General features: G+C 39.1%; 1 protein-coding gene across 1 annotated transcript in view; it reads right to left on the minus strand.

Annotated features, from left to right (window-relative positions):
• Nucleotides 1-25,117, minus strand: part of LOC124159332 — a 457,426-nt gene that overhangs the window by 159,708 nt on the left and 272,601 nt on the right. The window contains exon 4 of the mRNA XM_046535083.1: nucleotides 14,401-14,622. Coding sequence (XP_046391039.1) covers nucleotides 14,401-14,622 — 222 coding nt within the window. The remainder of the gene's footprint in view (nucleotides 1-14,400; nucleotides 14,623-25,117) is intronic.

Raw genomic sequence — 25,117 nt, forward strand, 5'->3', positions numbered from 1 at the left:
TCATTCAAAAATCTAAGAGCGTGAAATGCGTACTCCAGCAGTAAAAATCTTTCGATCTAGGCAATAAAAAAATAGTAGGAAACCACCTTATTACACATCATCAATCAAAATTAGAGGCTTCGATGGATAAATGTTATAATTACCATTTTATTACATTTTTTCTATAACAGTTAATTTTACCAATTCAAACAGTTATTTATTTATCCACCACGCCCGCATATATTATCGGTATGGTCGACATAGAGGATAAAGGAATACCGTACCAATAAGTGGGATAGTGGTTAAATACACCCCATAATCAGATACCATCGATAATAGACGTATATTACTGAAGTAATTTAAAAGCACAGTCTTCCATGAATAGCAAATAGCCACACTAGCGCACATTTTTTAGCATTTCCTTTAGTTGAAAAACATATGGAATACACCCCCATGATACCAACATCATATAGCTGCTTTCGTCACTGAGTGAATGAATTTGCTTATCGCTAAAAGCTGAGTTTTTCCACGTGGCCCTGAATTAGGAGAATCAGTGGACAGTCATCGCTATTTTAAGGAGGAGTTTCGTTGAGAGGAAGGGAAAAGAGAGACCAACAGGTCTTCTGCTCCGGTAGAAATTAGTTAAGGTATGCCGTAAAAATAGCCCGAAGACTCTTATCGCGGGAGAAATCCAAGCCGGCTTCGTCTGGACTCGAGAAGAAATAGCATCGAATTCATTCCGAGGAAGATGCTTGTAAACGGTGTCTCGCAGATTGTGGGGGCGCGTATGGGAACCTAAAGCTGAGCAGACAAGGGGGAGTCGCAAGTACTCTACTATTCATTGGGGTATTCATGGGAAACTGGTTTACCGTTTTTTTAAAGAAAAAAGTGAATATAATTCTTTCGAAAAGGAGAACCACATACATCAGCATGCCTCTTAATCCATCTATTTCGTTGAGCAGTTACATAGCATGCGATATTTTGATACTTAGCGATTGCTCTTTGTATTATTCAGCCAGCTTTATAGCCAGCAATCGGGGCGGCGGAACTTCCGTTTCTGTAATAAAGCGTTAGTTTAATTAAAAAGGGTAATTTTGGTGATTAAAAAAAACAACTGTTTTTTTTTGCAATTCCTACATGTTTCACACACATAATACCAAACAATTCTAACGTAAGATTAGCTTTTGAAGCTTATCATACGATTATTCGGAAGCGGAAAATTTCGAAATGTATTAAAATTAATAGTTTGAAGCGTGAGTGCGTGAAATTGTTTGCTGTGCGACATCGTCAGGTGCGAATACAGGATACAGGGAGAGTATGATCTCTAATCTACCTCTAATCTACTCTCCCTCTATCCTGTATTTGCACGTTACGATGTGGCACAGCGACGAAACTGGCAGTTATTAAAATCATATGTGAAATTCACAGTTTTTTATTTAACACGAAATATATTGCAAAGGATTTGCCTTCAAAAGTTTGATTTATACAGTGGACTTTCGAATTCTGATGGTTTAGAGGTTTTACAGAGGATCTCAGGACTCTCTCAGAGTCTCCTTACTCTACTTGATAATATTTGAAAACTAATTAATATTTTTAAGTGTTCGAAGACGATATTGTTACCGCGTTCCCAAATTTTGCGCATGAAATTATCGTAATTTAAAATTCTCGACATTATTGAGGATAGAATTGAAGATAGATATTGAAGACATAGTTTCCTCCAAGTATTGTCTGATAGAGACTGAATCCAATCATGAATTATTTTTTTTTCCAGACCTCAGAGTAAATATAATACGCAGTGCAAAAAGAAGTGCACTTATCTAAATAATAAAACAAAAAGTGAATTAATTAATGCATATTTTGAAAAGTTTGGATACTAATGCTCTTTTTCAGGAGCATTGATAATCATTGTTTTTTTCTAGCTATTGTAATGAACACATGATTTGAAAAATAATGTTTCTTGACTTTACGATAAATCACAGATGTAATGTTGTTTTTGGCCGCACTAGTCGACTTTTTCTTTATATACCTTCTCGTCAAGAGAAATTTATATGATAGCGATTCCTTTAATTGGAGTTCCCGTCTGTATTCCTCCGTATGTTAATTATATCGTCAAAAATGAAGGTAGAAATTTAGTGGAATTAATTATTTACCTATCACTTCAATTTTCGGCATCTGCGTATGTGACCAAGGGGAGGCGGAGACTTCATAGAGGAGGACTCAGTCCGAACCGTAGCAGCTTGATTTATGCGACCGCTTTTTAATGTTTTCTAAAATGTCCGCAGCGTGGAGTAATCCATTTATTCCAAAATTACACAATAGATAATTTGCTTTCGCAAGGAATAGCAATGTAAAGCTATCAATATGATAGATAATTTCTATATTATCTCGAATGTATATGGCGGGAAACATTCCCAATTATAGTTTATTTCCAACAACAGTGTGGCGAGTAGCGACTTCTGTAAACCCAATTTAAATCCGTGGTGAAATCAATTTAAAACTAGCCGAGCGTTCCGTGAAGATTTGAACGAACTTGTCTCAGGCGCGTGTTCTTCCGCGTCACACTTTAGGGTGAAAATGCATTTAATAGCCGAATGGAAAATTCTCTATAAAATATTCTCGTACGGAATACTACCCGCCCAAGCATTAAATTCCTCGCCCTCATTCAGTCCCCGGAAGAAGAAACTGTTTCCATTACCTCGTGCGGCTCGGCTTACAGAGATAGAGGGCCCGGAGAAATTCATCACCCGCGGATCTCGGCTCCTTTTTGTTCACCTTCAAACTTGAATTACTGTCCTCGGCTTCCACTTCTTCGTTCAGCACCCACATCTTCGTCCTCCTGTTCCTCTCCCTCGCGTGATCTGCATTTTTTTGTCAATCCACCGAATGCCTTTGTCCATTGATGGATTTTCTCGGAGGAGGACTATCTCAACCTCTTCCTCCGTCACGAAGTTGTCTCTGAATCCCTGAAGGATCGGCTGGGATAAAAAAGAAGATTTATCGTGCTGATCCATATCGCGTCTCGAAACAAAGGAGACGGAGCTATCCACCCACGTAATGCCAGTGATTTACAGTGCACGAATCCGGAGGTACTTCCAAGTTCTTCGATGGCGAAGGAGCTATGTTTAAGAGGCACATTTCCCGCCGTGATTCTTACCGTTATGAGGTGTTACCGTTACCTGCAATGTTCCCATGGACTCCGTATGCCGACAATAAGGCTTTATTAGATATAACTGCTCTCGATATCTATAATTTTCCGTTTGTTGTTAGATTTGACTCTTATATTGAAAACTGGCTTCTTTATTAAATTTTATCCGTAAAATCCATAAATATACCCATTAAGCTGATATCCCGTTATGTTCTTTCATATTTGATTCGTGATTTTCAGTTCATGTCAGTACTAAAAATGAAATTTACGAATTACAATATCCCGCAACATGATCTTAAAAGCGACAAAGTTAAAATTCATCTGCATGTTAAATTCATTCTATTTCCAGAGCACTGGAATAGTTTCATCACCACACTATACAGCACATCATCTCATCACCTTTATTGTGATGCTATGTTTTCATTATTTTCCAGATTAATACGCGTATCGTGTGGTTCTCCTCCTACTTTTAAAACTTGATACCGACCATCGATAAAAAAAGGGTTCCATTAAGAAATGTCAAATAAAAAAACAGAGATGATTTTCAACTTAGTTCCAGTGATGTTGGGAAGAGATGAAAGAAGGTCTTTTATCTTGACTTAAAGACCTCCCAGTTATTCAATTTACAACTAGCCGAGCGTCGCGTGGGGATTTGACCGAGCTCGTCTCACTCGTGTTCCTTTCCACGTCAACCCTTCCCATTGGGTGCAATTTACGTTGGGAACAGAAGCCGTGACTGTAATCCAGGCGCACGTGCCACAGAGTATCTATAATCTAAAAAAAGGAACAATTTCACGATTTCTTTGTTGCAAACCTCTTGTCCACCCCTTGGTCTATTAATCACCTGAATTGGCAGAGTACGTATACATTATTATTCACAGAAGCCATACCACTCACTTAAAAATGCAGTAAACCGACCAGAAGATTGCTATGGTTCGGTGAGGGTAAAGCTCACCCTGGCCTAAGCCACGCGTAAAATTCACAAATTTTGGGTAGGCAGGGGTTTCTACCCTCGCGCCACCTGACACATTGAAGATTTTGTGCTAAGGGGTGTCCGAAGTCTTTCCCCCGGGTTTGAAATCGAGACACTAACATCACCTTTCAAGCGCTATACCCACTATAGCACCACGCTCCCCCAAGGAATGACATAAGAGCACATAATTATAGGGTCTGCACATACCCCCTTTCATTTCTACATTCTCCTTTGATTACCCTTCGTCACTCTCTCCCAATTGTCAGATGCCCTGTATCACCCTTTCAGAGGCCGTTGCGTGGATAATTGTGAAGTAATGCATAGATTTCTCCACGTGTCCACGTGTTTCTTCCTGCTCGGAGCATCCCACTCATTCCGCCCAAATGTGTCCTCCGTCCTTATGAAGTCAGCGAGTGGGCGGTGCCTCATTGACCCTCTCATCCCATGTCCTCCTCGACCCCTCATGTCGCATACTTGAGGACCCAGAGCCAACTGATCCGTCCTCAATGAACCTATATTTTCAAAACCCCACACCCCTCTCACAGGCAGTAGAATTTTTTACACTAACCAAGGTCTATTTCCTCGGAGAATCCCTCAACTTATTTTCATCTTTGATAATCTCTTATCAGTTTCTGGTATATCATGCCCCTTATTCATCCCATTTTGTTTCTATGAGCATATTTTGTCCCACTACAGTACTTGGAATGCTTTCGTACAGGAGCAGTAACACTGAAATTGTGGAATACAATACTTGCTTGAATGCTAGCAATGAGAATAGGGCCCTTCTATTTTTTTAAGCCTTCATTTACCTTGGCCGTTGTAAATCGCGGAAACCACAATTAATCAAGCTCCATCATCGTCGTTTCCCGCCGTTTTCCTTACCTTGGCCAAACGTAATACCGAAATTTCCGACTATTTTTTCGTAAGTTTTTCATTCTTGGACCAAATTTGGTATCCATTAAAGAATATTTATTCCTCAGTCAGTCAGTATCCTCAGTCAAAGGATATTATCATTTTACCTTAGGTGAGATCATACATTCAAATTTTGGTTCTTGCATTGGTGTAGCTTGGTAGAGGGATTACTGTTTCTGAGCGAATTATAATATATTTTCCCTCGTACAACCCCGTAGAACACTTGCAAAGTATTGCTACTAGTAATTATTGGTATTATAACACCGAGAGCTTATTCTTTTTTTAACAATCATGAAAGCCGGAGGATGTGGCATCCAAGTTATCCAGTAATCTTTCCATTTGCTACGACAGCATATTTAACTATTTGATGACTGAAAACTTTATTTTTGATCGGTTCTAATGGGTAATATGACTTCCCTAGGCTTTAAGCAGAGAAAATTTAACCTTTTTCCGCTCTTCCAAGACTTCAAAATATTGAGTCACAGAAAACAAATCTCTTTTGAATGGAACTGGCTTAATTAAATGATTCCGTGAAGTTGTTAATCGTGATCTCATCAAGAAAGGTTTATAATTTGGTATGCTATATTCTAACTAAACAATATTGAACAGGATTTAATCACATCAACGATCCAATTAAATACATCTATCCCCAATAAGAGTAAAATTAATTCACCTACAACAACACTTCTTTCATACTATTCCTCCGTAATACATTCCTCCCCGTCAAAGATAAATATTAGAATAGAAAAAATTTTAAAAATGACAAATACCACGAATAAATCCATTATTTAGCGCAGTTCTCAGGTAGTTATCGCTTCATATAGATTTGCGCATAAGAAAGTTGAATCCCTCGTAGCGCAGCTTTAAAGCAGAAGGGATCCTAATGATAGACAGGAAGGTCAAAACAATATCAGAACCACAAAGTCGCGGGATTATATCTCCCACAACAAAGATATGATAGAGAAGATACACTATCCGAGTCTTACTAACGGAAACGAATACATATCTATCTGTAACTTCACCAACATTTTCCATTCAACATTCAATATTAGGCGATCTGCCTAGGCGATCTGCCTTCGGAAACAAATCGGAACTTCTTCATCGGTCTTAGTTAGAGACTAATTATTTCTTTGAAACTAATATACTTACCTTGAAATATTAAGGATGAATAAAATACGTCGAAATCGGCATTTTCCAGTTTTTCAAATTTAAAAATTGTATAAACTTATCTTCTAAAATGTAATTAGGTTCAGTATGCTGCCAAATGCTAACAAAGGCCTGAACTATATTTCCTGTAAATTTCTAGTCAATAAGGTCAGTTTAAAAAAAAGTAAACCGATGCTATAAATTATAAAATACGACCGGTTGAGAAGGAGTGCCTACTTCACGAAACAAGACGAATATTTATCTCCGGAGAGTTTACAGCTTATGATACACGGATTAGTAGCTTCAGGGGGGGATGCACTTGGAAATGGACATCTGAAATGTGTAACACTTGAAACAAACGAGCCGATTCCTCTCATGTATGCTCATCTAAAAATAATGAAGGAAGCGGCAACGTCGCAAATATAAAGGACAGAAGCGTCTTGGGGATTTCCCCTTCCGCCATCTGCTTCTTTTCAACCGAACACCCTTTGAGCGTCCCTTCACACCTCTTTCTCGCTGTCGCTCGTCGTCTCGAACACACGCGCGCCGAGGGCGCCCACGGCACGGCCGTTCGCGTTCGAAGTGCGCAAAGGAAAGCCACTCCCGATTTAGCACTTCCAGCGCCCCCTCTCACCTCCCACTCGGGAATACCCGACGCATCCGCGAGATGCGAAACAGAATTTAATGTTCCCGAGATGTTTCGCGCCTAAAAGTCAGGATTGCCCCACGCTTAAACGGATACAACGTCAAGCACCTCGCACCTACGAGCAATAACGAGAGGGTCTGGATACTTTCAGGATGTTAGGACTGTCAGGAATTAATGCGTTCACCAGATGCTATCCTAACACTCACGGGATGGAAGACAGCTACGAATGTTTTTTAATCTGCAGAAGGAGCTAATCAATGTTAATGGAGACAAAACATTCCGATGCTATTTAAGCGGATATTAAACGAACTCACTTTTAATTCATATCCCAATTCATTGGCCAATATGAGCTGTACTCGGCGGTTTGGGAATAAAATTTAAAAAATAAATAAAATATTAAATTTTACCGAAATGAAACGGTAACAAGTGATTATGTACGCAATCAATCAAGCGGGTGCAATGTTCATTTCACGGGTACTATTTCATTCTTGGTAAATAGAAAATAGAAAAATGTGTCCCTTTAAAAGAGTTAATGAGGAGACCTTGCTCAGAAAAATGCGTTGGAATTTCTTTTTTCGGTACAAAAAAATAATAAGGGCAGTAAAAAAGTTAGCATGACATCAATAAACGTAGAAATGAATGAGCTTCGTGTAAATCTACTTATTTTATATGCATAATATTCGAGTGATCTTTGAGATATTAACCTAAAAACTCGGATGAACGAGTTCTCAAACGGATGTTTTGCTACGATATAGTAAATCCTCGATCCTATAAACCATTTCCATTACCTGCAATGCACTACTGTTCATAAAAGACGACGTCGTTGGGGAGATGGGGTTTCAATGGATGCACTGAGAGTATAATAAACCTGAACCCCTGTCGATTCCGCATAGGTGAATTTTTTTCCCGGAAACTGTTGTGGGTGTTCTCAGTCCTTCGCAGGGTTAGTTCGAGAAAGCCTAGACCCCACGGATAGACAGAGTGGAAGAGGGTGGGAAATGTGATACGAAGTACGCACGTTTCAAAGTTGAAGACGCTTAAAGAAGGGACGAGATGTAATTTTCTAAGGTAGCGGGCGAGAGAGGAGGGAGAGATGCGAAGGCGGTGGTTGTGCAACGACAGATTGCAGCGGAGCCAATTTCGACCCACACACACACGCAGACATACACAACGAGAGAAGAAATAGAAGTTCAAGCTCAAGGTGATTCGGAGCAAAATGGCCATTTCCAATGGATCCAATCATGCAATGCGATCACGCGTGTGGGTGCGCGCGCAGCATTGAGAGGAATGGTGAGTGCCCTCTCGGATCATCATCGGGATCGGATCAAGAAAGCTTCATCCGAGGCGGAAGGGATGAAACGCCCCCCTCCTTCAATTGGTTGCGGCCCATGAAAGCAAATGCGATCAAGTGAGGACGGAATAACAAGAAGGGCGACGCGAGCGCAGACGTGGAGGAGTGGGTGACGGGCGGCGATCTCAGAGTAAATGCTTAAAAGAGCGCTCGAAGCGGCTGCGAAGTAGCCACAAGCTGAGGCCAACATAGATACGGACGCTGCAGCGTGCAATGATATCATTAAGTGCAAAAACAATTTCTGTGAATGATAATAAGGCATCCTGTCCTGAGACCCCGGACAGCTTAATAATATTAAAAATGGGTTTAATGGATCATATGAAAGATAAGGTAGCTCAAAAACTCATAAAACGTAATACAATAGGTAATTTGTAATGGTATTTTTAAAGATAAAAAGCGGTCAAAAACGAGAGAAATTACACGCAACCAACTTCCGCTAAAAGCCATTTCTTTGTTTCGAAGAAAGGGCAGTAAGGGAAGATAAAGAGATCCATTTACAATGGAATGACGTTTAAGCTTCATATATTTGGTATTGTTAACAGTTTGAACGCCATCGAAAAATCGACTTTTGTTCGCGGAAAAGGACATCTCAGACCAGTATTCGCTGTCGACACCTACAACTACCCCACGCGGCACTGCGGCGCCGACATCTAGTCTACTAGCTCTAAAGGCCGTTTTACACGGTACACGGAATTGCGCAGTCTGACGTACGTGTGAAGGCGCAATCAAAATTGCGTCGTGTAAAGCGATGAATTGCTAGAACACATGCGAGATTGCGTGGATGCGAGACGGCAAAATAGCTCATATTCTAATTTCGTTCATGCATTCGCGCAATTCCACGCCATTTTAGAAATTAATGCAGCTCTAACCTGCGCAATTCCGTGTACCGTGTAAAACGGCCTTAAGATCGTGAATATCCGACAACATACTAAATTCCTACACAATTTTGAACCTCACTTATTCTTTCCTTTATTCTTGGAACTCAATTTTTAATTGTTAGTGACCAATTTTTGCTGTAGGGATCATCGGCATGAACGTCGTCGCCTCAACCCCTCTATTCTGCATTTTATATTTATTCCTGAGTTACCAACGCCACGTCCATATTCTCCAGTGCATGCACATAAATATATATTTCTGACCTTACTAGTTATTCCGTAAGAGCTTAACCTCTAACTTGACTGATTCCCAGTTTCAGATCGTGGCAGTGGCAGGGCATCTTTAAGAGGTAATACCACACACTAAAGCAATGTAACATTAAAATTAAATGTTTTCATCCAATGAATAATAATACGTATAATACTAAAATATTATCCATAAATTTACAAATACACTAAATAATACCTCAAACTATGTATTTGTATATGACCTTCATAATTAATATGAGAAGAGAACTATTATAACACTTGGTCCGTCAGGCGTTATACTTCAGCTACATACAAAAGCATACAAGGTAGCGATGCATTTTATTCGTACGACATTAATATTCATGGGCTGATATTAAATCCAAAACTGTTTCGATCTCTGACCGAAGTAAAAACGAATACGGGTGCAAAAGGCGCATCAAGAACGATTGAGTGAGTAAAGTCAAGAGCTTCTCACTCACGAACGAACTCTACTCGAGAGGTGTTGCAGAAAGAGGGGGCGTCTAGGAAGGAGGGAATCGGCGAGGGGGGATAATAGATGAGGGTGAGATGGGGAAGGTGGTGTAGGACGCCACTGCGGGTAAGATTGAGACGGTATCGATAACCGGAGAGATTGCTCGAAGGTCTAAGTTTTCAACCTGACCCCTAGGGGTGCCTTTACACGGAGAGGTGCTGCAAGAGAGAAGCAACTGCATTCCCAGGCGAACGTTTCCGCATGTGCGGTCCACGATCATCCGTGACCTTCCGTGCAAGCACCGAGGAATCGGGAGGGAGAGGAAGACAGCGCTACACTCCAATACACAAATAGCCACGGGGCCGGGAGCATCTGCACAATAAAGACCACTTTCCGAGCTCCGGAAGAGTCATTCAACCGGTTGGCAACTGTTTATCGGAGAACTGGAGAAGACAGAGAGAGCACCAGGGACTTATCTTCACCCTAAGGCGTAGGATAGAATGAAATATACACTCTTCTTCACGCAGGGATGAATACCACGAATGCCTTTTAGGCGACTTGTTTATTCCAGAAAGGGAGCTGTTTTGCAGGATCACACAGTGGGAGCGGAGGTCTCCAGCCTCAACTTTTTGAACGCTCACGTTGAAGCTCTAAGACTGCCAACTCTGATGATCACCCCGAGTTTGAATAATTGTAAGCCATCGAAGGAAGGTTTGGAAAAAACGGTCACAACCGCTAATACGAAAAATTAGGAATTACATCTATTTCATATAAGAGTTAAAGCGTATTACTCTTAGCTCCTGATTTGGGCATAAGGGTGACAGCCAAATGCCAAATAGAAAAAAAATTAAATGCTCCTTCACGCGGAATACATGCAATTTGGTACGCTGGTAATAGCACATTTGACACACTAAATTTTATAAATATTCATAATAATATAAATTTAGAAAATTAATCATTGCGTTCACTCCAACACTCTTCTATAAAACGAATTAAAGAACTTGAGCTGGGTCCAATCAGAACCAGGCACTTGCACATCAAAAATGATTGCCAAAGACATCTCCCCTATCTAAAAATACTATTTTTTCACATCACACGGCCTTCATTTATTATAATCAATAAAGCTTTGAAACATTAAAATCTACTAATGTCTCCGCTGGAGATAACACTGTAGATAACGTGAGAAAAATTGAATCCAGCAATAACACGCTTAAAATTTTTATGCGCTAATTTTCCTCATACATGTCTGCTAAATTAAGACTGTTTTTCCCATAAATGTTTTCATTAAAATCAATGATGCCATGGGATATGTATTATGTATCATCGTATTTACTTATAGTAATATACAATGTATAATTGAATTTAAACAACTCTCGAATAAAAAAATGGATATAAATGAGGGACATAAACAGTATCGGTATGCTTCAACAAAGTCTACCGAAAAAAGTACGAAATGAGTAGCTGAGATTCGTAAATATATGCTGGATGGGGTCGAAGAAAATACTTTGGAATAAAATAACAACGAGGGAAAGGACATTGCGTGGAAGCTTTTACCTCTCTCCTGATTCAATAGCGACAACTAAGGAAATGAAAGCAGCAGCAGCGCCATGATCTTGATTGGCAGTAATATTTATTCGCCTCTCATTCCTGAAACACTCGAGGCTTCGTTATCGCATACCGCGCGATAAATCTACTCCGAGAGCAACACCAACAGGCGTCTAGCCCTCTCCACTTGTAACACGATTGTGACTGTGGATGGCATTCGGGTCTGAGAGGATACATATACTCATGAATCTAATCTACAAGAGTAAAAAGAAAATAGAAGTTACCCTCATCAATAACATATACTTAATACATAAAGCACAATCATTTCAAATTGTTAAGCAAACGAAATATTTGGGATAGCGCTATACGTTCCTTACAAAAAAGACTTTACAATTAATCGCATATTCGTTCCTAAAATCTCCTCGATGTTTTAAACGATTCATAATAAAAGAATGAAAAAAGAATAACGATGCCATTAAATACTTCAAGTAAAAAATACTTACAAAAATATTTTACAACTAATAGCAAATTCGTTTCTAAAATCTCCCGGATGTTTTTAAATAGTGCATAAAAAAGAATGAAAAAAGAATAATGACATCATTTAATACATCAAGTAAAAAATAATTGTTTCCTTTCCTTATTTAGTTCATAAATACAATCATCATTCTGCCGAAACAAACAAGGCAAGAGTAAGTGCAATTCCTACTTTTTATTTATTATGAAAAACCCTCTAATAAATGAAATTGTAATATAAATTACCCCACAGATGTTATAATCATACTTTCTTAATCGAAAAAAAATTAATTATTCTATTTACTCAAGACAGTAATTTGTTTATCTTAAGAAAGCAGCACCTTGAAGTCTCTTTTCCTATTGAAGGCAGTAGGAAAGATTCTTCAAATAGGAGGTTTTGGCGATGGCAGTGATATATTTCTGCACGGTATTTCTGAAATGGAATCTTTCAATTACGGCAATGGTAACCGTTAGCGTGAGATTCTCTCCCTCTCTCTCTCTTCCCCTTCAAATTCCTTACCGAAGTGACACGAAGTCGACGAGGGAGAGGGCCCGGGTCATCGCGTTTAATTTGGAAACCCGAGCCCAGTCACGAAATGTCATGGCTCGAGTGAGGGGCGGTGGTTGATCCACGCCAACGTGGGCGGGGGTCGGACGAGGGTGTGGCGGTGCGACCGACGGAGGAAAGGCTCGAAAAGCTGGAATCGGGTCGCCGGTAATCTCGGGGGCAGATGTAGAGGCCGATAAAGAGAAAGAGGATGGCCCCGCCCGGTCGCCTCTCCGCCGACAGATACTATAGCGTGAGGTATTCCCCCGGAGGACCCCCGAAAAAGGAAGGTAACATTCCGAGGACGTAATTACCACTCCCTGCAAACGGTTCGCCTTCTCAGGAAAATCCTAGATTTTCCCGAGAGACAACGGTATACAGCCAGAACACGAATAAACCCGCCGGCCTCATTAGAGAGAGGAAATCAGCACCTTCGTTAACGTATTGGGGATTCACATCTGCGGCTGGTTTTACTACTCAATATATAGGAAAATAACCTTTATATGGAACAGACTCCTCTGCCTTTCTGAATGACTGAATCAAGAGAGAGTTCGAATGCTTCCGAAGGTATTATAGGTGGTTGGTAATTATGTATGAACCTAAAATACGCTCATTGATACTATACGTGAGAGAGTATCAGTCCTCCATGAAAATTATACCACAGGAATTCTCACGGAAATAGATTTTAAAGAAAAATATTCTAAATGCATGCACGTATGGAAAAAAATTGATACATTGACGCAAATTTAAAATAACCATAAGATCGAAAGTAAAACTATCACGATCAACCGATATTAATATACTACGCCCACTGTACAATATGGGTATCTTACTACGCTTGAATTTTTAATGGAAATGTAAAGTGTCAAATTGAAAACTGTATTTGCTAGTAATACCACCAAAACCATTCGCTTTAAAGCCTCAGAGAAAAGATAAAAACCAAAAGAAAGGGCTTCTTGGCTTTCATGGTGGCCAAATATTCTGTGGTTCGATTCCAGATCCAATTCCGATACAATACAGAGCACATAGTACCCAGTTGGTGCTTAATGATCTCTCACTTATATTAGCAATGAAAGACTTTTATAAACTTATGTCTACTTGAATGATTGACTCAATACGGTGAATCCATTTCTTTTCGGTTTCACCATGTCTAATTTGATTCCGCAGAGAAAGTCCCGCTGGCATTCTAAACGCCATCTTCTGGTGACGCAGCAAAAATAATATTTAAACATCATTCATCAATCCTGATAATCAGTAAATTAATTCGATTTTTTATAACATCCCTAACAAACGTATTTTCGTATCTTATCGTCCATGCAAGATAATTTTCATGTTTACAATTAAATTACACTGTAATTTATCCCATTATCTTTTGTATATTGCATAAAAAGTCATTGAATGACCGTAAAACCAGCGGTGATCAATTTATTTATTATTTTTTCCCTGGAATAGCACATTTAAACTCGCTTTCGCTCGCTAAGGAGTTCTGCGTCGCCCTTCAGAAAAGGTTTGTGGCCTTTTCTGATCACTCTACCAGTTCTTAAAATTTTTGTCTGCCGTTTGTTCCTCAAAGATTGTTTTTCTAAATTGAACCAACTTAAATTGAATCCAAGGAATACCAAACAGCTCTTGGCTTCCACGATTTTTGGCTGTTAAAAGGTGTGGACTAATGACTCCCACAACGACTTTGAAACCATCAACAAGCTTCTTCCTGATGTTCAAATTCCTCATTACTATCTATTTTTTGACCCCCAAGTTTCCCCCAAAATGTAGAGGCATAAAGGCAGTTTGGCAGCACTGAAATAGATAGAAATTTAGTCCTTGGACAATTTTACTTAGGGTTTAGACGATTTTAGAGGGGGTCGATTGTACGATTTCTTGCCGTATCTCGTCTCGTTCACCCCAAACATTTATTTGTACGGGTCAGTTAGTCAGTTGTCGGAAAGGGGTTTTGTTAAATGCGCGTGTAGTTTCACTTTGGGTATCTGTGCATTTTGCAGGGACCTAAAGGACGAGGACGTATGAAGAAGAGGTGAGGATGACTTACCCAGGGTAGTGGTGGTGTCCGTGGTCGGAGGCGCCGTTGTAGTGCAGGTGGGAGTAGGCGAGAGAGTGCGGGTGGGGCACGGCGCTGCCCGGGAAGTATGGGGAGCGGGAGGAGACGTCCGGGGGCACCTCTTGGATGGGGCTCGTCTCCGGCTCCTCTTGCAGCGGGCTCTCGAAAATTAGAGTCTCCACCATGGAACCTTTGGAGCTGCCAAAGGACACCCTGCAGAAATCAAAAAAGAAACACTTGGTTAATTTAACACTCGATTCATAAAACAGCTGGCAAACGTTCACGAATAACTGAAATAACACTTAATTTGAAGGATCATCGTCACTAGCATAATCAACAACACACACATACAGACGCTATAACAGGATAATCCGATAGAAAAACCATATGGTGGAAAACAAGCAATACTTTTGGCACTGGTACATTAATGTTGCCTGTAACTATTATCAGATGGCATTCAACGTGAATGCTTAGCATTGAAGCATATTGACTTCAATTCTTTAGCAAACATATTTCAATATGATCATAAAAAGTTAATGAACATACTGTCTTCTGGTTTTTACCGCGTATCTTCATTTTTGGGGACTTTAAATAGATAGTATAAATAAATTAATATTATCAAATCAACAATTTCTCCGGAGAGAAAAGAATGAACCTCTGCGACAGATATGTATTTGTGATAGGAAAAAGGGCAAAAATTTTAAGTTAGGCACACACAGAAAACCATCTCTTCACGTAAATACACAATTTTACATTCTTATAACGTAATTCTAGTAACTTCATTAAACTTTAATTTAAATTAAATTTTAATGAAGTTACGCAGAGACTTTAACCGCAGAAACCTAATTAATCAAATATTTTAGCGAAAAGTAATTTAAGATTTCCTGACAACATAATTATAACGCCCAAACTAGCAAATCTTGCGATATAAAGGTCATACTTTTCAGAAAAAAACACGCATAAAAGGCATATTAGTGAGCTCATACGAATGCTAGGTTGTGAAACCCAGCATGTGACGTTTGCATGTGAAAAATTGTCCTCACGGGGTGACGATATACTTGCAACAGAACCTAAGAAGTTTAGCTACACTGTAAACCCGAAATTTTGTATAACTAAGATAAGCACTTTCACTTCCATTTTACCACTACCTTCTAACTACACAAATATTAATAATAGTAAATACTGAGAAGCCACACGCTTTAGAGTGGCTAACATGCAATAATAGTGATATAGGTGGCCTTTTCATTTCTGTCGAATCTGATGAAGTGCTAAAAGAAAGAAACCGTCAATATATTTCGATGAGAGGAGACTTCCGCATATACATATCTTTATGAAAAGAATTGTGGAAGACTGAATGCTCAACTTTAAGGTAAATCGATCCATAAGGCAGTGCACACCAAGAAAATAAAACGGAAAGGAGTAGAAGCTCGCTTTTCACTGGTAGGCCCAACCAAGAAAACAGAGGTATATGTGAGGATTTTTTTTCTAATTATGATTTTACCACGCTCTGGCTTATTGCCACTTCTCCGCTCGTTGAAATGGCAAACGTGCTTTTGGCCTGACACGGATCTCAATCAGCTCCTTCTTTTTTGCATCGTTGGAAATTACACTGCATATTAGTTAAAGGAGATAACTCTATCAACCTCGCTTAATTCGAAACATCAGAGTTTACTTAACATTCAAACATAAAGACGATGAATTTTACCTCTTGTCTAAATACTGAACAAGCAAAACATATGACACAACTCATCAAAAGGAGTTCCACTTGAAAAAAATTACAAATGTGATGCATAATTATCTTCGGTATTCAAATATTAAGTATAAAGAGAATTCCATAAACAAAAGTAGAATTATGTCACCAAGGAATTTAACACCAAAATACTTCACTAAATGCTATTATTGTACATAATAAATATAATTAATTGCTTTACTAGGTCATCAAAATTAGATTTATCAACGCTTGGAGCAAATATATTGAAAATCGTCCAAATGCATCCATAGGGGAGAGTAATGCAAACAGTAAAATTATTCTGATAAGAACTGTTCAAAATGTCAATTACAAGAGCAATATTCCGGGGAAATATTTCCTTACACTAATTTTTTCGATGCTTAAGGAATTATTTAGGTCACTCATGGTATATTCAACGCATGCCGAAGGGTAAAATGAAAAATGACGGCGCAAAGACACTTTTAGCAGATACACTATCACTCGACAAGAGGGAGCAAAACCCGAGCGGCCTCAGCAAAATGCATTGCTACATAAGCGCTAAAGGAATATGACTGGAAGAACGACAGCCATCCATCACTGGGCTAGAATGCGTACAGCAATGCAGCGCATATCAATTGCATTGTGTCTCATGTGCCTCTAAGGAAGATACGATGGAATGCGGCGGCGTGCACAACAGGGGACTGAAGAGATGGAAAGTAGACCACAGCGACGGAGACATGTTTGTCTCCTGCACGAGAGAAAAATTACCATCAACACTTGATTAGTTCGTTAATTTATTTTCTTCATTTCCATACGCAATAGCGTGGAAAAAATAAAATACCCAGTTGTTTAACTACTTTTTTCCTGATTTTATCCCCTTCCTCTGCGATAGTGTAAACATTGAATTTGCGTATCTACCTGACATAAAACTAGCACTACCAATTTTAATAAAGTGAAGTATCTCCTCGCTAATCAGCGACCGAATCGGACAATAATTATTAACACACAACATTATTAAATTTTCGTAGGAATGGATTTGGATTTTCGAAGCGGATTTTTAGTTGCCTTAAACAAAAAATCGGGTGCTTGCATGCAGGAGATTTTTTTCACCAAAAATTTGTTTCCTTATCAATACACCATATCCACGAATTAAAGGAAACTTCTATTTTATTATGATAAAATAACCATTTGTATACACCATTACCAATGGTATTAAGTAATATTTTATGGAAACGGGATATTGGTGCCATATTCAATAAGGAAGGCACATTTTCCATTTATTTTATTTGCATGTCCAAGGTTTCAACGCATTTTGAGCTTGATGATAACGCAATCCGTCGAGAACTAGGCCCGAAAGATAAAATACGAGTACCTTAATGCCTTTATTTGTGACTGCGCTACTCGATACTATCGAGGATTGCTCAGCCGATGAATAAGCCGAGGAGTTATCGATAACTACTCCCTCAATTCCTGAAACATCCGACCCAAGGTGGGATTAGGATCACGAGGGAAGGCAAGTAGGAATAATGGGACGTGTTTGGGATTTAGGAGGGGGGGGGGGTGAGAGGGGTGATGGCATGGCGCCCGCGCATTTGTGTGAGCACCAATGGGCCACGCCCACTCTGGAGTGGTGCGTGCAATGCCAGGCACCACCCTTGTCCCTTAAAAAGGAGAGGACGAAATTGGGAGTAGAAAAAGCGACAGTCGTGTACGAAACGGAAGGATGGGGAAAGCAGAATAAGAGATAAGGTACAATCCAAGAAATATAGTTAATCGATAAATTGGGAAAGGGGAAAAAAGGGAAGGAAAGGTTTAACTTGGACTCAAGCTAGGGTATGCTTCGTCCAACGCCGTCCACCGGTGAGGAACTACGGCTCGGATATCGTAAATATTAATCAACTGTGGATAAAAAATAACAATCAGAGAGTTATTACTTAATTTTATTTCCCCATTAACAATTATAAATTGATCATTCTTAGATAACATGCATTTTTATACCTATATAAAAAATAAATATATGTACACTGAAAAAACAATATTTCCAAAAAAATATTATGTTTCTTGAGAGAGAAACCTCGTTTAAGCGGCATAAAAATCGAAATTAGATTATGAATTTAGGAAAGAAAAAATTTACTCTGATAAGTATACCTACTTCAAACACTCCCTAAGCAAACGAAATCCTCATTAGCCATGCATAATTCCTTGCCCATGAAATGAGCAATTAGAGTATATATTCCTTTTTTTGAAAAATAAAATTCCTGCTTTCAAACTGAATGCGAAATGAATTACACGGAATTCCGAAAGGGCTCTCGAATTTAGGTAATGTTATATGTGCAGAAAATTAATTTCTTTGCAAGCTGCGTCGTCTTATACATTCATATACTAAACCGTTGCCTACTGAGCCTTGTGACCACCTAAATGTTACATCCTCCCAATAATTTCTTGAAGAAATGTGTGTTGAAAATTTAAAGAAAATTTAAGAAATTTGAGAGTGGCGATAGTTACTTGCCGTCCGGGTAGTCATGTTTGAGCAAAAGAATGCATTAGAATAGATGATCTTCAAAGACACTCCACATGGCAAAATGAAGGAGAACATTCTTTGTAGAAAGGATAAGAAATATAATCATTACCACTGAAGAAGTAAGTTCACATAAACTATGTTTCAATTGCTGTGACCTAAGTACCCACTGCCGCACAACGAATGTCCACAAGGAGAGAGACGGTCGTAATATTCTAAACAGTTAATGTCATCACAAATATACGGAAAGGGGAGCTCTATTTTAATTTGCCAAAAATTTCTCTTATAAAGGGATCCCCACGATATTGTAAAGTTTTCACATCTTCCTTTCAAGAATACTACTCAAAAAATTGAGTTGGACATAAGAAGAGCAAAATATTTTTTTTTTTTATCAATACTACGTCAGTAGAAATCCAAGAAGTCAATGCTTTTAAATTGCTGCCAAAAAAAGCTTCGGAATGTATGTCGGAGAATCTGTAGTAAAATAAGCGAGTATTCTCGATTCATGTAAAAAAAAACGTTTTGGGGATGGAACTTAGAAGGCAGAATTTAAACTAATAATTATAACCAAGATAGTGGTTGGGGGGCGTTGGACGACAAAGTTATCGGAATCCTGTGAATAATTTGGGGCCAGATAGAGGAACTGAAACGGATATTCTGCGGAGAATTTTTTTTAACGGGTAGCTCCCATAACGATCACGATAAACCATGAAGGGACGTCAGAGGGAAAGAGGGAGAGAGAGAGGGTTTCCAGCGATAAGAGGGCGCTCTACGGATGCGACGTCAACCACATTTGGCTGCTCCGCTGATTTGCGACATGGAACGCGGCACCAATCCAACGCATGCCAATAAGCGAAAGTGATGGACGCATGCCACCCTGCCATTTGTCCTGTCATTGACAAAAATACTAGAGAAAGAGTAATAAAAAAACGTCAATGGAGCACGCGAAAATAATCTGCAATCCACTATGACGCGAATCGCGTCCTAAAAATGTCTCTTCAGAAATTTACGCTTCAGTAACTAAATAACGAAGAAATTTTGGTAGCTCTAGTAAATCATGATCATCATCACTGGCCAATAGGAAGAGAGAGCTGCTGCCCTCTCCCTCGGATGATGAGAGGCATAATTGTTGGCGGCCCCCAGTCGCCAAGTCACGGCATCTTCACAGGTTTCGGACCAAGTTTAATGGTCTATCTTCCCTAGTAAATAACGTATTTAATTTAAAGCCACATTATTCACCAACCAAGAACCTATCCGAGTTTTAGCAGCAAAACAGTGTCATCATTATGGTCAGATGATGGCTCAATTCGTTCGCTGAAATCCGGGTTAGTTTGCTATTAAGTGGCGATAATTTTAACTAACGGTAAGTAACTCAAGAAAATGTTTTCTCAATAGAATTTATTTTGTTAGTGCCATAAAAGTTGACTATTAATACGTATATTTAGTAACAGATATCATTGAAACATATATCAGCAAAGTACTTAAGGATAAAGTAGGAAAACTTTAACGAAGCATTTCCGTTCAAGCTTAGAAGTTAGTTCAAAGGAATTAAAAATACATGAAGAATTTTGGACCCGACATTAAGATGTACTGGATAAGGATTGAAATTACCGATATTGTCTCTTTCAATTTGTACTTAATACGTACTTCTTTTGACAAATTTTCCCTAATCACTCATGTACTGTAGTCATTACATCTGAGTCGTTGTAGTCATTTTTTATCGGTTTATTGCAATATTAGACGAACAAAACTCGGGTCCTTTGACAGAGATGAGCCAAGACCAGGTATTTCATAGACGATGAATCTGTTACCGCCATGAAAATGTATTTAAAATCGCAAGTCGGCAAGCGAAAGTTAGAGGAGGCGGAAATGATATGGGCACGCTTCGTCTTCGATCAAAGTGGACAACAAAAAAAGGCCACTTATATGCGTGCGGAGTCGAACATAAAGAGAAAGGAAACCGAGGAAGATACGCGAGAGTGAAAGAGGACGAGGTAGTTGGCGAAGATCTAAATAAATGAGTGGGACGGGAGGGGAAGAGGGAAGGGGGTGGGGAGGGATGGCCGACGTGTATTTCCTATTCCCCCTCCCGCCCGTAATCGGGGTTGATGTCCGGCGCAGGTGAGGAAGGCAGGAAGTCGATCGGGCGTCGGGAGTAAGACTTTCATTTTTCACGGACGACGTCACATCCTTAAAAAGCCATCTCCCTCCTTTTCCCGTTTCCTACGCCTTCTGCGTGACCCGGGCACGAGTCGCCGTCGCTAGGTGGGGGAGTCAGTTTGAAACCAACTCGGTTCCCTTCCGTGAGCGCCACCGCGAGGGCCCAATCGAAGCGGGAGAAAGGCAGAGGGACACGTGCGAAGCATATGAAATATTTAGTGCGCCTCCAACTTAGGACGCGAAGCGCGAGACCCCTGCATTTAGCGGCACACTCTTCCTAATAATCGACTCGTTAAAGAAGTTACCCTACGCCTGTGAGACTAAAACATTATATTCTTTCCGCTTGTCGCATTAGGGAGATTGTTTTTTTTATTATTATTTTGGTGAAAAAAGATAAATTATGGTCCAAAGCTCACAGATTTGCCAGAAAAAAGTGTATGAATAAACACCTTTTCAACACATTAACACACACATAGAGCTGATTGAGAAGTACAAGGGTCCTTATCATTTCACAGGGGTATATTAGGCTAAATTATAGTATGAGTTTTAAAATATACTGCGAAGAGTGTGAAGAGATATCAATGTGAACACGATGATATAAAGATGACAAACAAAATAAGTACAAGAGAGTTAATTTACATTTTTATACGTAGGCTTACACGTCTTAAAAAGCTAAGTGATATTTTTAGAACATACTATGCAATGCATAAAATAATGAGGAGGAAAACTAATTAATTACGAAACTTGGTCAAAAATTAATTAGGAGGTCAATTAGTTGTTGCTTTAGCTTGGAGGTAACTGCAACGAAAACAGTGTATAAACTAGAAATATCGATAAGAAAAATAAAATATGTGCGCATATAACTAAGAATATTAGGAAGTGAATATCTCACAGATGATTGTTTTACATTGGTAATTCATTAAGACCACGGGATACGCAGCCAAAAAAGATATTGTTTCACGGTGCGATTTCAAAACGTAAGCGACGTAGGGGTTTCAATTCCTTGACGCCAATTTTTCCACCCTAAAGGCCAGAAAAGATAAAAATTAGGATAAATTCCGATTTGCCCTTGAACATGCGACAATTTTCTGAAATCTTAGATACCTCTCAAAGAATGTTAAAAAGGCCAATTGCATTAGTCGAAAAACAAAATAATGAAGATAATCATTAATTAAACTTGTACCATAAAAATATTGCTGAATAGATAAATGAAAAGCATAAAAAAGAGAGAAAAAGTTGGGTGGATATTACGGGATGCTTTTACGAGGTGGAGAAACTCAACTCATCTTCATGATTTCAGAGAATGCCCCTGAAAACAGGTGTGGATCAGATACATAGGGATGAAAATGGAAATATCAGGGAGTGTGAAGCCTTTTGATGGAGAATGTGGAGTTCAATGTGGATATATCAGGACGAAATTTGCAAATTTAATGAATAAAATTACTGTGTGTGTGGCGTTGAGGAAAATTAAGAGAGAACAGAGGATAAACACCCTCCTACACGAGGATGGCTAAATCAAAAGTGACGCAGGAAATTCATGGCCATTGCAAAACACATTACAGAGATACAAGCTTGGAGTATACGCGGATATTAAATCCCTATGAAGAGTTTCGAGGGACGGGAGTCGATCGCGGGTAGTAGAGAAAAGGAAATTTGCGGAAGGATTGAGAATTTCTAGGCTTCTTAGCAGTCCATTATCCAAATTGAACCACTGAATTCTAAAAGAGCGCAAACACAATACATTGTTAACATTACCATCTCGTATACCACTCCTAAGAAGAAAAAATAGTCATCGTCTCCTCTACAGCACAAAAAACTGTGCTAGCCTGACAAGGGATTACGGGTTGTACTCCGCAAATTAGGAGTTTTTCTCTCCAAATTGAATCCAGCAAAATCTATATCCTTACCACCATATCAGCCTATTTTTAAGGCGCATATTTACTATCGCAGTCGTCCCTGTTAACCAACCAAATGATACCCACCTGGCCCCTAATGTTAGAAACCTTCGCAGATTTCTCACCATCTCGTTTAAGGACAGTAGAATTCGTAGCCTGAGCTAAGGTTCAGTCCGACAGTCCACAACGCATTAAAGGCTTGATATTTATTTGTCAAACTGTGAGGTGAGGGCGCGCGCGCCCTTGTCAGCAGAGGTACGAAGTATCCTCAATGTGGATGATTTGCCGAGTGATAAAGGTACTGATGAACTCTCAGACAATGACTTTGAGAGCCTGTAACTGTTTATTTAATAATAGATGATACAACCATAAATATCCTTATTTATTTGATATCCCATAGTCGCAATCACAATATTCAGTAATTTAATGAAACTGAAAAAAAATATTTAGAGAAAAGTTAGAATGCCTAAATGATTGCTTCCAATCCTTGTAGTTACCTCACCAAACAACTTAAAGGTCACTGATGCGAATTTCATTTACGCCTTGAGGGCATTGACCATATTGTACTATAATTTTGATTTGTTAAGCACATTAATTAAAATTAAGCATCATAGATTATGCATAAAAACTTTAACTTTAGGCTCAACAGATAAAAATTATATACGAACACAAATTAACGTTGTTTTAAAAACGGTCAACTTTAATTGTTTACATAATTTATCAATTGTACAAAAAAGTTGACAAATAACAGTCACAGATCTGAAAAAAATACCTTGATGCATTCGATACGCATCAATCTACGCCTTGAATAAAAAATTGAATACAATGTCTATTTTTAACATTTAATTGTTTAAATAATTGGCCATATAAAAACAATAATATCAAAGATACAACAAAAATAACTTCAAATTCGGGTTCAGCGGACAAAAATCTTTGAAAACGCTTCTTCACAGTTCAACAGCGACTGAGAATAAAAGCGGTAACAATTTCGACCACCTTTTTTCGATTTTGAACCACTTGCACTGTGGGGCGGTGCTAAGGGGAGGGCGACCTGAGCAGGGCGGGCGTGGGAGAATGGGAGGGCGCCTCGAGCAGCCGGCAACTCCCTGCGCTCCGCTGCGAAGTGGATTGCATAAATGCGGAAGGAAGGCGTTTTTTGTTCGGTTCCGTCGGCCGCTACGCACTCGTCCAGACGACGCAGACACACGTGGGCACCGGCCGCTCCGAGGGGACGAACGTGACCGCACGGCGACGAACAGGGGAAGGTAGCGAAGGAGGAGGGAAAAGAAGAGGGCGGGAAAGTCACAAGACAAGGTGATATCATCGATATTCCTAATGAGTTAACGCTACAACTTAAATGAACAGCTGAACGGCCAAGCTGTCACCGGAAAAGTAGCATTTCCTTGAGAAAAATGAAAGAATCTGTGGTGAATTCGAATCTGCGACGCGAACCCCGGTGAAATCAAGTTTAAAGATGGAAGTGTCTTGCGAAAAATATTCGTCAAAATTTAGGCCTAAAATAACCTAGCCCATTATTTTAGACCAATAATATAATTTTATAAATCAACTTTTTAAAAAATAAATACATAACGAGATCCTTATTCGTGATGTTATTTTATGAATATACAACCGATTCCAAATGGCCCTTGTAAACAGATGCATGAAGCCAAGGCAAAGCCTTATTTGTCAGGTTCCCAAGAGAACACATTAGTCTCCCATGACCGTCATATTTTATCTCGATTTTCTAACGTTTTACGTGCTTAAAATCTTTCGAAACTTTCTTTAAAAAGTCACATTATCTAGAAATTTCATTGACAAATCTAGGTAATAAACCCTAATCAACAATGACCTGCATCTCAAATATCAAAATTGTTCCTCAGTGGAGGAACAGACGTAAAAATGTTCATATTTGAGAAACAGGCGACTTATTACGGGTCCACAGAGATTCATCTGATGAATCGCCATGAAATCAAATAACATACGACCCGAATAGCGGGATTGACGAATCCTAAAAACATAGCCACTCGACAGTTCTCCGAAGACGAATTAATTATTTATTAAATTTGTACTTTCAAGGGCTTTCTAAGCTATGGCGGAAATTTCACTGATCACAAAGAACCTATTCATTGAAGTAATTGAATTATTGAATTGCCCGATTTCTATTCCAGCAACACACAACAAAAACCAAGAATGAACATCTTGTGTGATGTTGGACAAGATATGGTGGAAGTTCTTAATATTATTAAAATAAGACATTGCAATATTTCCACTGAGTTTTATTATTACAAAATATGTTTCGTCGTTACAAACAACATTATCATTATTGTAGTTAGTAACGACGAAACGCGTTGTGTAATAATAAAACTCAGTGGAAATATAGCAATGTCTTATTTTAATAACAAGAATGAACAATTTGAAAATCGCTAC

The sequence above is a fragment of the Ischnura elegans genome, chromosome 1 (genome assembly GCF_921293095.1).
Source record: "Ischnura elegans chromosome 1, ioIscEleg1.1, whole genome shotgun sequence".
In the NCBI taxonomy this organism is placed as follows: Eukaryota; Metazoa; Arthropoda; class Insecta; order Odonata; family Coenagrionidae; genus Ischnura; species Ischnura elegans.